The sequence below is a fragment of the Lissotriton vulgaris genome, chromosome 4_1 (genome assembly GCF_964263255.1).
Source record: "Lissotriton vulgaris chromosome 4_1, aLisVul1.2, whole genome shotgun sequence".
NCBI lineage: Eukaryota > Metazoa > Chordata > Amphibia > Caudata > Salamandridae > Lissotriton > Lissotriton vulgaris.
In genome coordinates, this window is record NC_141691.1 from 1,680,808,511 (window position 1) to 1,680,823,893 (window position 15,383).

Below are 15,383 nucleotides of genomic sequence, written 5' to 3' on the forward strand. Positions count from 1 at the left end.
GGCACAAGTCATCCTTGTGGCTTCGGACTGGGCACGAAGGTACTGGTATCCCGAGCTACTCAGTATGTCAGTCGATCCCCCGGTTCGTCTGCCTCTTCAGGAGGACCTTCTGTTGCAGCAACAGGGGACGGTCCTCCACCCGAACCTGTCCAGTCTCCACCTCCATGCTTGGAGATTGAGCGGCGACAGTTGAGGCCATTTGACTTGCCTCCTGAAGTTTGCAACATCATTCTGGCAGCCAGGCGTCCCTCCACAAAGTCGGTATATGCCTGCAGGTGGAACAGATTTGTGGCATGGTGCACAGCAAAGGCTGTGGATCCCCTCAATGCCCCTCTCTATGAGGTACTTCTCTTCCTTCTTTCTCTTGCCCAGCAGGGCTCTGCTCTGGGCACTATCAAGGGCTATCTTTCGGCTCTTTCAGCCTTTCTGAGGCTGCCTGACCAGCCTTCTTTGTTCAAGTCCCCTATCGTAAACAGATTCCTGAAGGGCATCACTCATACCTTTCCTCCTGTTCCCTTCGTGATGCCTCAGTGGGACTTGAACCTGGTTCTAACATTTCTGATGTGCGCTCCCTTTGAGCCACTTCACATCTGTCCACTTCGCCTTCTTTCTTTGAAGACTGCCTTCCTGGTAGCCATCACCTCTGCCAGGAGAGTGAGTGAGCTCCAGGCTCTCTCTTGTAAGCCTCCTTTCCTTTCAGTCCATCCGGACAAGGTTGTTTTGAGGACTAGGCCCTCCTTCTTGCCTAAGGTGGTCACGGCCTTCCACATTGGGCAGTCCATCACATTGCCCACCTTCTTTCCGCCTCCGCACCCCTCGAGAGAGGAAGAGAGGCTCCACCGTCTGGACCCAAAACGTGCGCTCTCGTTCTATCTGGATCGCACACGCCAGTTCCGGGTGGATGATCAACTCTTTGTTGGGTACGCGGGCGCTAAGAAAGGGAAAGCGGTGCACAAGAGGACCATTTCTCGATGGATTATCATGTGCATCCAGGCGTGTTACTCCTTGGCTAAGAAAGAACCCCCTGTTGGGCTGAGGGCTCATTCCACTCGAGCCACGGCCACTACAACTGCCTTGGGCCGAGGTGTGCCCTTGCGGGACATTTGCCAGGCAGCTACGTGGGCCTCGTTGCACACGTTTGCAAGGCACTACTGCCTGGACAGTCAAGTCCGGAGGGACGGCTACTTCGGCCGTTCCGTTCTCCAGGACTTTCTGGTGTAAATATTGGTTCGCAGACCCACCACCACGGGGATGGTATTGCTGGGGTATCTATTCTAAGGTAAGGAATCTATCACTAACGTGTCTCTTTCAGATGCACAAGTTACTACTTGTGTAACGATATATCTGTAAGAGACATTAGTTAGTGATAGATTCCTTACCGACCCACCCATCCTCCCCGTTCTGCGAACCGATATCTAGGGTTAAGGTCATCCCCTTTCAGGGCCCTAGTTTCTTGGCACCAGTGTCGGTTTTTGTCATGGCTCTGCGAAAAGCTGTGGCTAAGAACTGACGTCAGCACGCGGAGGCGGCGTCTAAGTACTCAGACGACGTCATCACGGCGCCCACGACGCCGACGACGGACGCGGAGCCGCAGACGACGCCTACCGACGCGCAAGGGTACTGCTACGCAAAACTTTCCGGATCCAGTCTGACGCCTGGGGATATTCTTAGGTAAGGAATCTATCACTAACTAATGTCTCCTACAGATATATCGTTACACAAGTAGTAACTTGTGCTTCTATTCCAAAGCACTTTTTTTACACATTTGCGTAATGTCTGCGCTATAGAAGATTACATTAAATAATCTAAATAAATTGCTGCTAGTTCATTTGTGGGATGAAAGCTTGCGAAGGAGAGAAGTAGAGGTAAAGGGGCCCAGGGTTTGAACTTCTTTCTTCAGTTCTATAATTGTTGAAAACGAAATTATAGCTACTGCCGCCCTCTAGTGGCTGAAATTGGATTCCTTATTGATTTCGAAAAAGATGACAAAATCGCATTCTTGCTGATCTTGCATAAGAGTTTATTTGGGCATCTTTGTTACATTATAGGCCACTAAAATGTCAAAGGTTTAAGCCATTTATAATTGACATGTTGTGTAGACGCTGTAACCTTGATTTTTGTGTTATTAGCCACACCTCTAGAGTCAGTCCATGCTCTCAAAGAAGTCCATCTATTGCAGCTGTGATAGTTCATTGGACTAAATCATTCACTGCAGGAATCTATATTAAACCTCATCGCATTCAAAGGTTCTACACTGCCTTTCATCTTATCCAGTTCTATTAAATGAGCACCCTTGAATTGGGTAACAACACAGATCTGATTTTTAATTTGAGGTTTGGAACGCATGACAATACTGCAAAAGACAACAAGCATTGGCATAGCCAATGGGTCTCGCTTTTGGGACCTTATAAGTATTTTAGTTATGCAGCACAATATCCTAGGTGCAACAACATCAACGGTTGCATGGCTAAACACTTATAAGGTCCCAAAGGCGAGACCTATTGGCTATGCCAATGCTTGTTAATCTGTGTCACTGGAGTGAGGCCTACCAGCTCATTCACCTTTTTGAAGTTCTGCTGTTGTCTGCTTAACTTTCCGTAAGAGTTGTGACTCTGCACTGGATGTATGTGGCCTAAGAAGGGTACAGTACAGGGATATAGCAAATCTGTGCCGTTCATGCATGGAGAGCGCATGTATTGGGTGTAAGTATATGTTCGAAGAATACATTACACGAGAAATGTAGTGCTGTGCAAAGCATATGCGTTGAATGCATGTACTAGGTGTATGTGTATTTTTGAAAAGTACAATACATGGAAGGTGAAGTGTTGTGCAGCGCACCCACAATGAATAAGCGTGCCAGCAGCGTATGTGTTTGCAAGTAGCACACCATGGCACAATCTAGGACGACTACAGTACTGAGCAGTGTGCGGAGTGAATGTGTGTGCTGACTGCATGCGTACCATCGGTGACCCAAAACTTGGAGGTAACAGTACTGGGCAAAGTGTGTGTTGTGTATAAACCATAAGTACAAATATGTCTGTAATGGTACCTTACGTGGAGGACACTGGGTTCAATTTGGGGAAGCCAAGGCCTGCTTTGTGAAAAAATGAGGAATAGTGGAATCCCTCAGACAGATTTATGTATTGCGCATTTCTGTGAGCAGGGTGGGACACACTAGAGAAGGGAGAGTGAGACTCCCCCTATACACATCAAAGGGTGCTCATTGATTCAGTAAGCGAGCACAAGGAAAGGGCCTAGACATATCTCAGGAAGGAGATGGGGCTGAAAGGGAATTATAAAGAGTAGGGCTGGAGCCCGGGATTATCCTTGTGTTGTACTTATCACTCTGGCACACATCCGGGAGTGAATTATATTCACTTCCATGGCTTGTGTTTTACGACTATTGGCTTAGGAGCCCCGCCTGCTGTGACCGATGGCCTTTCAATAGGAATAAGGGGAGGACAAGTGTGTACTTTCAGAAGAACCCTAGCATAAGAGGAGGTTGCGGCCCCAAACATTTGTCATCTGTCGAGCAGCCAAACAGGTTGTGTGAGGAGGGCAAGCTCTGTAAGACTTCTGCCTGTTACCAGCACTTGATGCCAAGGCCTGCTAGTCTCCCTTCTGGGTGAGGGGACATCACCCAGGGAAACCAAGTCCACCTGCTATGGAGCCTGAAGCAGCAGTGCCTACTTGCGTCCAAGGCCAGTATACCCTGTGAGGAAGAGAAGAGCATTGGAGGGAGTAAGGGCCAGTGGGGAGCCCTGCCGAGAGGACTCCTGATGCGGTGTGACGAGATGGCTGTGCACAGAATTGGTTGTAGATCATGAGCAGGATCAGGTCAACAACCCGGTAGGCCAGGAGAGGGCTGCCTTGAACGGAGTGCTGTGCTGTGCTGTGCGGGGAGCATAAAACCTGACCCGCCTTGTTTTGGTGACCCCATACACCAGATGGAGCCACCATGAAGGTACTTGCTGCTGACAAAGCGCCAAGACCTATGCAGACTGACTGAAGCCCAGGAGCACCTTTGATTGCTGTTTGAGCCGCCACGCTGCTCAGGGAGAGCCTGCCACTGCTGGGTGCTGCTGTGCGTCTCACATGCAGTCGACCGAGCAGGACTGGAGCATTGCAAGTGCATGAGGTCAAGGCACTCGCAGAGTCCCTGAACACCTCCTCGCTGCTGGAGCAGACAAGACATGTTAAAGTACCAGGAGACTCGCTGCTAAAGGTTTTGAGGCAGCATAGGCAATTTTGACTGCATTCTAAGAGTCGGAGTGGACTCTTGAATAGGGCCTACTAGTGAGTGTTGTATGTCAATACAACGCGATTTCTACACCGCACTACCATTACAACGCTGGTTTTACAACGCAAGTCGTTAACACGACTTGCGCTGTAGGGTGCTGGACTTAGGAATAGTAAGATTTACTATTCCAACACCAGCCTACGTACAGTAGGGAAGGTGTTGGAATAGTAAATCTACTATTCCTTAGCCTAGAGCGCCCTCCAGCGCAAGTCGTACCACGACTTGCGTTGTAAAACCATTGTAATGGTAGTGCGGTGTAAGCACTGCGTCGTAATGGATGTTCCCCACTAGTGAGCGTTCCATGGATGTGGCCACCAGTGACTAGGGAATAAATCCCTATCCTAAGACGAGGAACAGGTGGGACAGGGATTTGCCAGGGAGAGCCTAGAGCCCTACCTCTATGTAGTAATAATACTTTGAATGAGTAGAGTTAGAAACTCAAATACTTCTGATTAATCTCAAAATAAGTATTTGACTGGACATTGGTTTATTGAAATTGTTGTGCGCACTTTGAGTTCTGAGTCGTGTTCACTAACCTGTATCGGTAGTATTCACCCCATCCCTTGGAGCCTTTGATTGCTTGTCCACAGCTACCACTGAGAATCCAGTCTGGTGCAAAAGGAGCACTTGTTCCAGTTGCTAAGGATCCATAATAGGTCGAGCTCCGGGGACACATGGAGTGCAAAGCCTCCACAACCACTGTTAGACCCGGTCTCTCATGAATAACCCGTGGCACTCTGAAAGGAGACCTGCCAGCCATTTACCGTTTTAACCTTAATTCGGCATGAACAAAATCCTTCCCGTCATATGCATATATTAACATTTATTGCTGTTCATCTCATGTAACCTAGCAATGCCAACTTGTTTTGGTTTGAAGCGCTCTGTTATGCTGTACAAAACTGCTAATGATTGAATAAACTTTAAGGAGGTGGCAGTGCAGCCGATGCCAATCCGGAGTCACTCGGTAGTGTCATTCAACTCAAGGGATGTCTCTTTCAACACTAGTTCTCACGTTTCCGGTGTGTATTCGGGGAGCTCATGGAGCACGTGTGTCAGCGGCGAGATTAGAAAGGAGGTTATTTTAAGACCAGAAGATATTTTCAATTTGTACTGACAAACTAAGCCGATTATATGTACTTGTAAAGTAATGTTTTATATTGTTTATTAAGATTTGAAACCGCAACAGCTCAGCAGTGTGTTTCCTGCACACATCCGGGGCGTATCCATTGGACTAATTAAACTGCAACTACATCAGAGAAGGGAATGGCATTAATGAACTAAACAATCCATGGAATCGTGCAGTTGGGGATTTAGGGCGAACTTTCCAGAATGTTTTTCTTCTTTCTTGATATTTTACAATTTAAGGGCCTCATTAGGCGATAGTGCAATGACCTGCATGTTTCCCCTGTGACTAGCTTAATGAGACAACAAATAAACCAGCTCTATATTCCTGTCCGCTCGAACTTATGACTCAAAGCGTTATCTTGAAGATGCCAAACAGCTGAGAGGGGTTTGCAGTGCTCCTCGCCCTCCCTGGCTCTTCACTGTTTCTGCAGGGCTCTGGACTTGCACAGCCGTGCTGCAGCAACACCAAAGCAAAAGATGATGGACGGAAAGCAGAGCAAACCAAACATTCACTCCCAGTCAAGAGATCTGGATTAAAACGATCCTTCTTTTGCTCACCATGCCACACCAGCCATATGCAAATCAGTCTTGACCCTGTACCTCATGGGAACAGTGCAGTCCAAACTGCCAAGCCAGGTCCTCTCTGGACGGGAATCTGGCATCATGGGACCAGTTTCAAGGCATCACCCTTTGTCAGCCAGGCTAGCTTGACTCCAATGGCACAGTGAGCCTGGGACCCATGTCTGGGCATATCCGGCGCACTTAGGGCGAGAAAGCAAAAAGACCTGGCCTGGCAGTTCGGGTTGGACTATTCCCATGGGGAACATGGTCAAGACTGATTTGCATATGGCTAGGTCTAAACTGGAATGGTGCAGTAAGCAATAATCAATGGATTTAACCCAGATCTGTGACTGGGGGTGAATGTTTGATTAACAGCATTCCGTCCATCATCTGTTATTTTTGAATTTGCAGTAAAAGCAAAGGCACGTTCTCATCATTTCTCAATACCAATAAGAGAAAGTAAGGGAGATTTATGTGAGGTGGGAACTCCTGGTCCCCGGAACTAATTATGAAAAAACAAAAGAGGAGTAACCCCTCAGAGGCAGAGAAATGTTTCTCTGGATCTAGGCTTGTGTGCTCTAGTCAGCACAGTTTGCCCCAACCTGTTATCGGATAATGCATATCCTTATAGAAGACCCCTCACTCACCAACCTGGTTGGTGACATGCTTCATCATCGGGGTCCCACCCCATAGGCCGAGTGCCTATAGGGTGTGCTGCGACACCTGCCTACAGTGGAGCTGGTAAGTATTTTTCTTTTATGTGTGCATAACTATCAAGACATGTATTAAAAAAGGTTCAAAACTACTCACTCCAAGTGTTTTGAATTTGCAGTAAAAGCAAAGGCACGTCGTAAAGTGCACATTCTACCTGTGTTGTAAAATTGTTTGGCCCACTGACATCTGCTTGTCATTGGTAATCTGTGACATTTATTCCTTTTTGTAGGTTGAATTCGATTGCATAAATCCGAAAAAGAAACAGAAGAAAAAAGGCTACAAGAATTCTGGAGTAGTGAGTGTGAAACAGTGTGAAGTAAGTGTGAATATGGTTCTAATTGCACACACATTAAAGAAATTTAACTTTGAATAGCACTTGGATATTTTGATGTGTGCAGTATCCGTGCTACGGAATCGGAGGCATAGGTTTCATGATGTTTAGCTGCAGGGCCTGAGCATCTACATTAATACTGAAAAGTATTCTTTTTTTTTTATATGTATTTTGGTTTGCTTATAAGAATATACAGATTTAAATATTTAATTACACAAGCTATCCAAATCTCATCAAAAAAGAATATTTGACCAACAGAGCACAGCACAACAAATCGTTCCAACTGACTATCTTGCCAATAAAAAATTGAATTTCCAAAATTTGCAGTCAAAGAAGAAACTGTGTAACAGTCTTGATCATAAGTGGATCAGTTCTTGATATGTTGACATGTCGATAAAGCATACAAACAGCCGACACGTGTTTAGTCGTTAGACGACGTTCTGAAGTCTCAAATCAGTGTCCAAATAAAGAGAACGTAATCATTTGAACACCCTTTTCTTATATTTTAAAGGGGTCAGGGATATTACTCCATTCCATAAATATCCATGAAATGCAAAATTATCTTGCCAAAGTGCAAAAGATAATCACTCCTAGCATCAGGAGAGCTTCAAGACTCGTTATAATAGACGAGCAGAGGCAGTGTACCAAGCCTCTAGGAAGACAGACCTCTTCTGTAATAGTCCAAGTGCGCATTGTTCCCTGCTCGCGTTAAATAAAGTTCTCATTAAAAAAGAGGTTAAGTATACATTTCAGTGACAGTTTAAGGAGATATATATCTTGCCTACTGGCGGTCGCTAGTAAGCAGTTTTAGTTAGGACCTAGTTTCCATAGGAAAAGCATTTCTTGTTTTGCTAATAACTTTGTCGCAGTTGGGGGAATCTTCAAAAATTAATTCAAAACTAGTAAGGCAGTAGCTTCAGCTGCTATTTTGAAAGTTTCGGGGTGACTCATCAAGTGGGGGCTAAGAAAAAGGAACATGTGTTCCCAATGCAATTTCCCATACCACCTGAACCACCAAACGAAATTTAACCAAATTTGGCAGAAAGCTAGATCTTGGTCCAGAAAGAATGCTTTTTGTAATTTGCTGAAAATCTGTTCAATAGTTTTGGAGTGATTAAAGAAAAAAAGATGTTTGAATATCTAGGGACTCGGATCTACCACTGTGGATCTGCGGAGCTACTCACCAACAGCAATGCTGCGATTGTCTACCATCGCTTGAACCAGGAAGTGTTGGCAGCCATCTCGGGGCTTGGCTGAGTCTCAAGAAAAACAGCAAAAAAACACAAGGAGTCAGTGTAGGAAAACCCTGACTTGATAGACCTGGTGGTGGGGTTCCAGAGGGACACCGCCTGGAGCCAAAACCTTTAAAAAAAAAAAAAAAAAAAAAAATGTTTTATTTTGCAGCCACTTTGCTTAGGATCTGTGGCAATATGTTAAAACAAAACACTGTCACCCACGCCTGGCCTGATTCTAAAAGTGGGAGGAGGGTACACAGCCCCATTCCCTGGGCCAATTTTGGCCTCTGAGTTCCGGCCGTATACGTAATGAGGAGGAAGGCCATGTGGGCCCCCACCCTAGGACAATATCAGCCCGGGACCTCATCACTCAGGGCCAGCTCATATATTGTGTCCCAGTTGTCTCCCCCTGGGACATAGCCGTTTCCCAACCCGCAGTGGCGTGAGCAGGGAAACCTGTATTTGGCAGGAGCAATTTCAAAACTCCTGCCAAGCTGGAGCAAACACTAAGTCCGCTCTCAGCAGATGGGAACATGAACAATTCGCCAACCCGTTGGGAGCAGATTCTTCATCGATTTCCCTTCCCCACACTGCCATAGGGAGCAGCATCTTTAGCTGCTTTCTGTGGGTGGGAGCAGTGCCAGCTCCCGCTGGAGGTGGGTAGCTGGCTGGGATTGTGGGGGCTCCCTCTGGAGCCCACAACCAGAGTGGGGTGGGTGGGCACCAGTGCACCAACCTTTTGTTGGCCTGGGGAGGGGGCTGCGTTCCCCCTCTCCCCTTTTGGAATATGGCCAGGCCCTGGTAGATGGGGGTCTCTGTGGCCAAAATCAGCCAAGGGGGGCTGTGTGCCCCCCCCCCCCCTTTTTGTAAATATAGTGGTCGGCCTCTGGGATGTGTCCCTGGGGTCATAATCAGCCCAGAGTGGGGTACACGTGTTCCCCCTCCTCCACAAAATGTGGAGATGGGGTCCCCGGGGCTGAAATATGCACAGAAAGGGAGGCCAAGTGCTCCCTTCCCAATTAAATGTGGTGCTGGGCCCTGGGGGTAGAATCCCTGGGGCCAAAAGCGGCCCGTTGAGGGGGCCTGCAAATTGCCTGCCTTTGGGGGGTTAGCCACAGGGTCTGGTCACAGGTCAGGCCTTGTGGCCAATACAATACTGCGCATGGCAAATGGCCATGCGCGGGGGCAGCTGGATTAACATATGGTAATTAAATATTACTTTATGTTAAAAAATCCTAGAAATTCACTGAAAAAAATCAATGGTTACAGGGACTATATAGTTAAGTTCAGATTTTACACACTTAAAATCATAGAAATTCAGAAGTTATAGTTCTCAAGAAACTATAACTCATGCCCTAAGGTAACTATGACTTACGTCCTCGCCATGCACTGCTAATTACCCCACTTATTACATCAGTCATGACATCTTCTATGACGACATCGATAATATCACTGCAACATTGGCAATAAAATTATTGATGGGAAAACTGTACATGGCAGGGGTATGAGTTATAATTATTTTAGGGCACGAGTCTCCGTTTCATGAGATAACGAAGTGCTGAATTTCTATAGTTTTATGTGTGTAAAATCTGAACCTAACTAACGTCCCTGTAACATTTGTTTTTTTTGTGAATTTATAAAGTAGTTTTAATTCTATTTCTGAGCTATAACATCCTTGTAACCTTTGTTTTTCTCAGTGGAAAAAAAATTATATATATATATATATATATATATATATATATATATATATATATATATATATATATATATAATGCTTGTTGTTTTATATCCTGAACTGCGAATAACATTACGCTAATGAGGGTAAATCGGCAAAGGTCCTAAGTAAATCGAAAATCTTTAAACACGTTATTCTTAACTTATTTGCAAATGGTGTTTGTCCTATTGTCAGAATATTTCCAGCACATGCAGAGTCAAAATCAGAGTCCAGTGTTGAATAGATATCTTCAAGGTATGTACACGTGGAGTTAAGAATAGTAAATCTATATTTACCTAAATATACTTAACTTCATAATGTTGTAGTAGTCCATATCCTGGATACAGAAATTAGCCAGGATAATATTTAGTGCTTAATATTGTGATAGAGCACCCTCTTGGTTGTTTGTCTCGATATCAAAATCAGTTTTGACCTGCACATGTATTGACTACACATTGCCTACTACCAAAAAATAATAAGACAAGTAAATGTAGGGAAGGATTCTTTTACTGTTGACAACTCCACACTAATGTAATTTGAGGATATGCTGTTGGTCGATAATGTGGAGTTGAGGTAAGTGCAGGTTGATATTAACTCTTGGATATGGGAGGACACCTCACAGTTGTAGTCATTGTAAAACAAAATTGAATTATTTTGTTGTAATGGAACTACGGATCAAAAGGACACCTCCTTGACTTTGTCTTCTCGTCATCACCAACAGTCCATTGCAAACCTTCCATACCCTAGACTACAATGACCATCTCACCATCCCTATCTCCCTTCTTAGCATCTTACCAACAGCCCAAATGAGATATCCAAACCTTCAGATCCTTCGACTGCTTCTGCATTGACATCCTAATGCTTGAACTCATCTCTCAATGCTAACACCCTTCTAAATGGCTTCAACACTATTTTCAAGAACTATGTGAACATCTGGGCTTCAACTAAAACACTCAAGTACAAGCCAAAACCTTCAGCACCTTGGTGTTTTCAATGCCTTGCTGACAATAAATGCTCCATCCGCTGACCAGAAAGAAGTATGGAGGAAAAACAAAACTCCTGATGACCTAATGAAATTGATCTCCTTCCATGCGACACAGACAGCTCACCATGTCAGCCAAAGCAAGTACTATACCAACACCATTGATGAAGCCACCAACAGAACCTGGATGCTCATTTAAACAATCAAGCCCTACATATCATGCTGCAGCATGGGAACTTCTGCCTTACTCGTCATGGATGATGCCCTCCTGAACTATAGATGAAGATGACCCTTTCCTTCTGATATTACAGGCTGGCTTCAGCACTTTCGTTGACCATGCCACCCTCCTACATGCCTTTAGTCTTTAATGGGTTTCACTGGCAGTGTCCTGTTGCTGGCTGTCCTCCTCCCTCTATAAAAGACTGTTCATATAGACACCTGCAGGGCCTCCATGATTACATACCGTCCCGTCCTCTTCAATCTCTGCATGGAGCACCTTCACCTGGGTGCCCTACTCACAGAAAATAGCATCAAAATTCACCAAAATGCTGACAACACACAACTCTATTTTAAAGTTTCCTCCGCTTTGCTTCAAACACTGCCTGTAACGCAACCAAACCTGAATGTCCAGTGCCGACCTGAAACTCATACCCAAGAAGACAGAATTCCAGTTGTTTGCCTAGAGCAACAAACAATAAAAAGTATATTCTTGGGCCAGGGACATGAACCTTTATGGCTTTGAATCACAACTTTTACCAAGTGACAGATCACTTGGATTCACTTGGACACCAACTTTACCCTCAAGGAACACATTGCCAAGAAAATTAAGAAGGTTTAGAACCATCTGTTTTTATTGAAGAAGGTGAAACCAGAAACTGGCTTCAGAACCGCTGTTCAAGCCCTCATATTCTCACAGCTGGATGGTAGAAACACCCTTCTCCAGGTCCTCCCAGACGCCACACTGGTACCCATTAAAGGGCATCCTACCTGTCGTAGTCCTTCTCCACCAAGTACTGCAGAAATATGATCACATCACCCCCAACCTGATGGAACTCCATTGCCTCCACTTGCCAATCCGCACCAACTTCAAAGCCAGCTGTATCTTTTACAAAGCCAAAAAAACGGGCATCCAGGCATATCTAGAAGGCAAGCTCGCCATCTCTGGTGGTTCTAGGCACACCCTCAGGCAGGACCTCATCAAGCAGGACCTCATCAAGCAGGAGACTGAAGTGTAAAAAATAATAAAAACAAGGCAGCAGGCCTTTTCTTCTGTGCACCAAGGATCCAGAACAACATCATAACATCCAGCAGGATTGCCCCCGAGCTGCTTTAATTTAGTAATGAGTGGAAGACTCCTCTCTTTAAAGAGCAGTACATTACAAAGCAATAACTGTACACTTTTCTGCTCCCAGAACCAGCCACATCTCTTTTAATTCATTAACTACTCTCTTGCTTTAGACCCTATACAGCTGCCTTTCGGCTAGGTTTGCGCAATACAAATACCAAATATATTCTTACAACTAAAGGGCGAGACTCTTAGGAAAGCACATTGAGTCATGGAAAACGTCAAGCGTTGGTCCTACACTTAGTAAGTGGTTTGGTGCATTTTCTGTACTGATTGTAGTGGGAACACCTGCGGGTGGAGTGACTGCAGGGTGGAATGTTCCCCTTCAAGAGATTTCATCTTTGATGCCCTATAAAAGGCAACTTTAGCATAATTCCCACATCTTGATTAACAGACTCTCCACATCTGGATGCATTTACGCCTACTTAATAAATTAATGTCATAGAAAATCTGTCAGTGTTCTATTCTTTCCACAATAGTAAGTTTAGGGTTTTGTTGGAAATGTTTGTTCCGAGGAGTGGGGTAGTATGGTGACTTTTGGGTAGCTGGTAAGCCCTCTGAAATTCTTAATGATGCAGGTATTCCTAAATATTCCCAGTATATTTTTCCCTTTTGCACACAAACATACTCCTGAAAAGGTGGGGTAAATACTTCCTTGAAACACTCTCCGATATGACTTTGCAACTTATTGTGGATTTTGTGAACTACCAAAAAGACTGATATGCTCCTCAGTTGAAGTAGAAAAACTAGTCTGAGTAGACTTTCGAATTCTTCTTAAAAATGATTTGTGAGCCGTTACTGTAGTAAGTCCATGTCACTGTAGTATGTTAAATACTTTTCTCTTCCGGGCAAATGTCATTCCTGGTGAATATTTCAATAAACTTGCATAAATATTTTGTGAACATTTGAAAGCTCTCTGTATTGTTGCAACTGTTGAATGCTGCAGAACAGAAAGATGTTTTGTTTTTTCCTGCTTTGGACGTTTTTGAAAGGATTATCAGATGCTGATAACAAACATGTTTTTTATCTTATGTTGGTTTTACAGTTCATGCTGCTGAGTGCCAAGCTCACCATAGTTTGTTTCCTTTTAGATTACAATAGAATACACATTCCTTGACTACATAATGGGAGGATGCCAGATGAATTTTATAGTAAGTAAAGCATATACAAAATACTTGCAAGGAGCTTTGTTTTCTTAGAGAAATCATGCACATATAGATTGTACATTTTCCCACAGTATTTGTTTTTTACAGCCGTAGACGCAGCTGCTTGAAAGATGATTTGGTTCCCTGCACTGTCGACCAGGTAGCCGCATGTTTTAAAGAAACTTCTAACCGCCTAGCTAAAGGTTTCTGGCACATAGGTCACAGTTAGTGATCATAAGACCGATGGGTATTTTAGGGATTCGTGACCACTTGGAACACTGCCGCTTTTAAAACTGTCGTTGGAATGTACTGTCGTTTTCCGCCGCAAGCAAAGGGCGCGTGATTTCAGAGTTGTCAGCTCTGGTGATGCACGGAGCACGACCTTCGTCAAACAAAACACTTGATGCACAAGCCAATCAACATAGTTTTACCAAATTCGAGGCATTTTCAAAATGAAATGTAACTTTCAAAAATACATGTGCACAGTTGCATATTTGACATTTTGTGACTGCCTCCTATTTTTGAAAAACCATGTAGCACCTGTGGATGTAATACATTTGAGCATGCCTCGGTCACCAGAATGCAGCCCAACCCACGTGGACTTTCTTTGAAGTAGTCTTTTATGGTCGATGAATGTAATGCAAAGCCTAACGCAGTCAAAGCGATGTGGCGCATGCGTATGGGAATGCTCTCCATTTAAATTCGGATTAATTAGCAAAGTACTGTTACCTGTCATGTGATCTTTCAGTTGATAAACATATTTTCTAGTGAGGCCATACAGAAATTTTTGATTTCTAAAGTCGAATTCTTTGAGCAAAGGGTCAGTTCACCCTCTTAAAAACTTGAGGCCGTTTGGCAGGATGCAAAATAACATTTTAAGGTGGCTGTCCATCCTTACTTCCTTTTAAAAACAATCAAATATCAAGTGACCACCAGAGCAGTGAGTTGGAGAACACTCTAGACTTTGCCTCTAGTGGTCTCTTCAATTTCCCATATATTGAATTTAACCCATTTCAGGATGCTGGCCGTTGTCACAGAGCGCATGTGCTCTCATAAAAGAAAAGAGGCCCTGTCTCATTTGAAGACTTGAAGTTGCAGAATTGTGGCTTTCACAAAAATTCGCAAATAGAAAACTGAAACCGCAATGTTTGGTTATTCCGAATTCTAGCAGGGTTGAGGAAGGCATAGACATTCACCTACTACTTACTTAATCAATCATTTTTCTGGTACAGCAGACTTGGATGTTAAAGAGCACACAACATCAAAACGCAAACCCAGGCACCTGTTTTAAACGGATTACTTCCTTCCTCTTTGGATTCTTCCTGAGTGCCCACTTCTAGTGTCTGTTACTAAAGGCCATGATGGCTTGGACTTGCTTCAAACAACAACCAGTTTTTAAAGTGAATTTTGAAGTACGTAGAGAACAAGAACAATAGTACGTCTTTAGCGCTGTCAGAAATAAACATTGTCCCTTGGATTTACCTAACCATCGCTGAATTTTGGTTTAAGAATAATTTATTTTGAAATGAGGATGTTATGACATCTACTGAAGTATCTTGCCTTTGCTTCTCTTCCTTGGCCCTTGTCATTTACCCTCCCACTTCCTTGTCTAGTCCATATCTTTGCAAGTCTCCATTTTTGCTCACGTTTCCCTTGGCCACCTGTTTTTATGTCGCTTGAACTCCAGGCCCATCTTGCTCCTGCCCCTCCTTGTTCGAGCCTCTTCTGGTGTTTGACTTCTCTTTCCGTGATCCTTTTACTTTCAGTTTCTTTTCTTTTATGTCTTTACTCCCTCATGGCATCTTTCCCTTCATCTTCTCCCCTTCTTCATGTCTCCTTGCCTGTTCTCCCTTACACTCTGATCACGCTCTCCGTTTCATCGACTTCCTTCTCCCCTGGAGTGAGGGGTATTGGGTACAGGGCTTGGGCAA

The 15,383-nt window shown here is 44.3% G+C and overlaps 1 protein-coding gene across 2 annotated transcripts in view; it reads left to right on the top strand.

Annotated features, from left to right (window-relative positions):
* The window catches only part of CPNE3 (copine 3), a 460,542-nt gene that overhangs the window by 354,552 nt on the left and 90,607 nt on the right, over positions 1-15,383 (top strand). For both annotated transcript variants that reach the window (XM_086965964.1, XM_086965965.1), the window contains exons 9-10: positions 6,930-7,016; positions 13,399-13,458. In XM_086965964.1, coding sequence (XP_086822090.1) covers positions 6,930-7,016; positions 13,399-13,458 — 147 coding nt within the window. The remainder of the gene's footprint in view (positions 1-6,929; positions 7,017-13,398; positions 13,459-15,383) is intronic.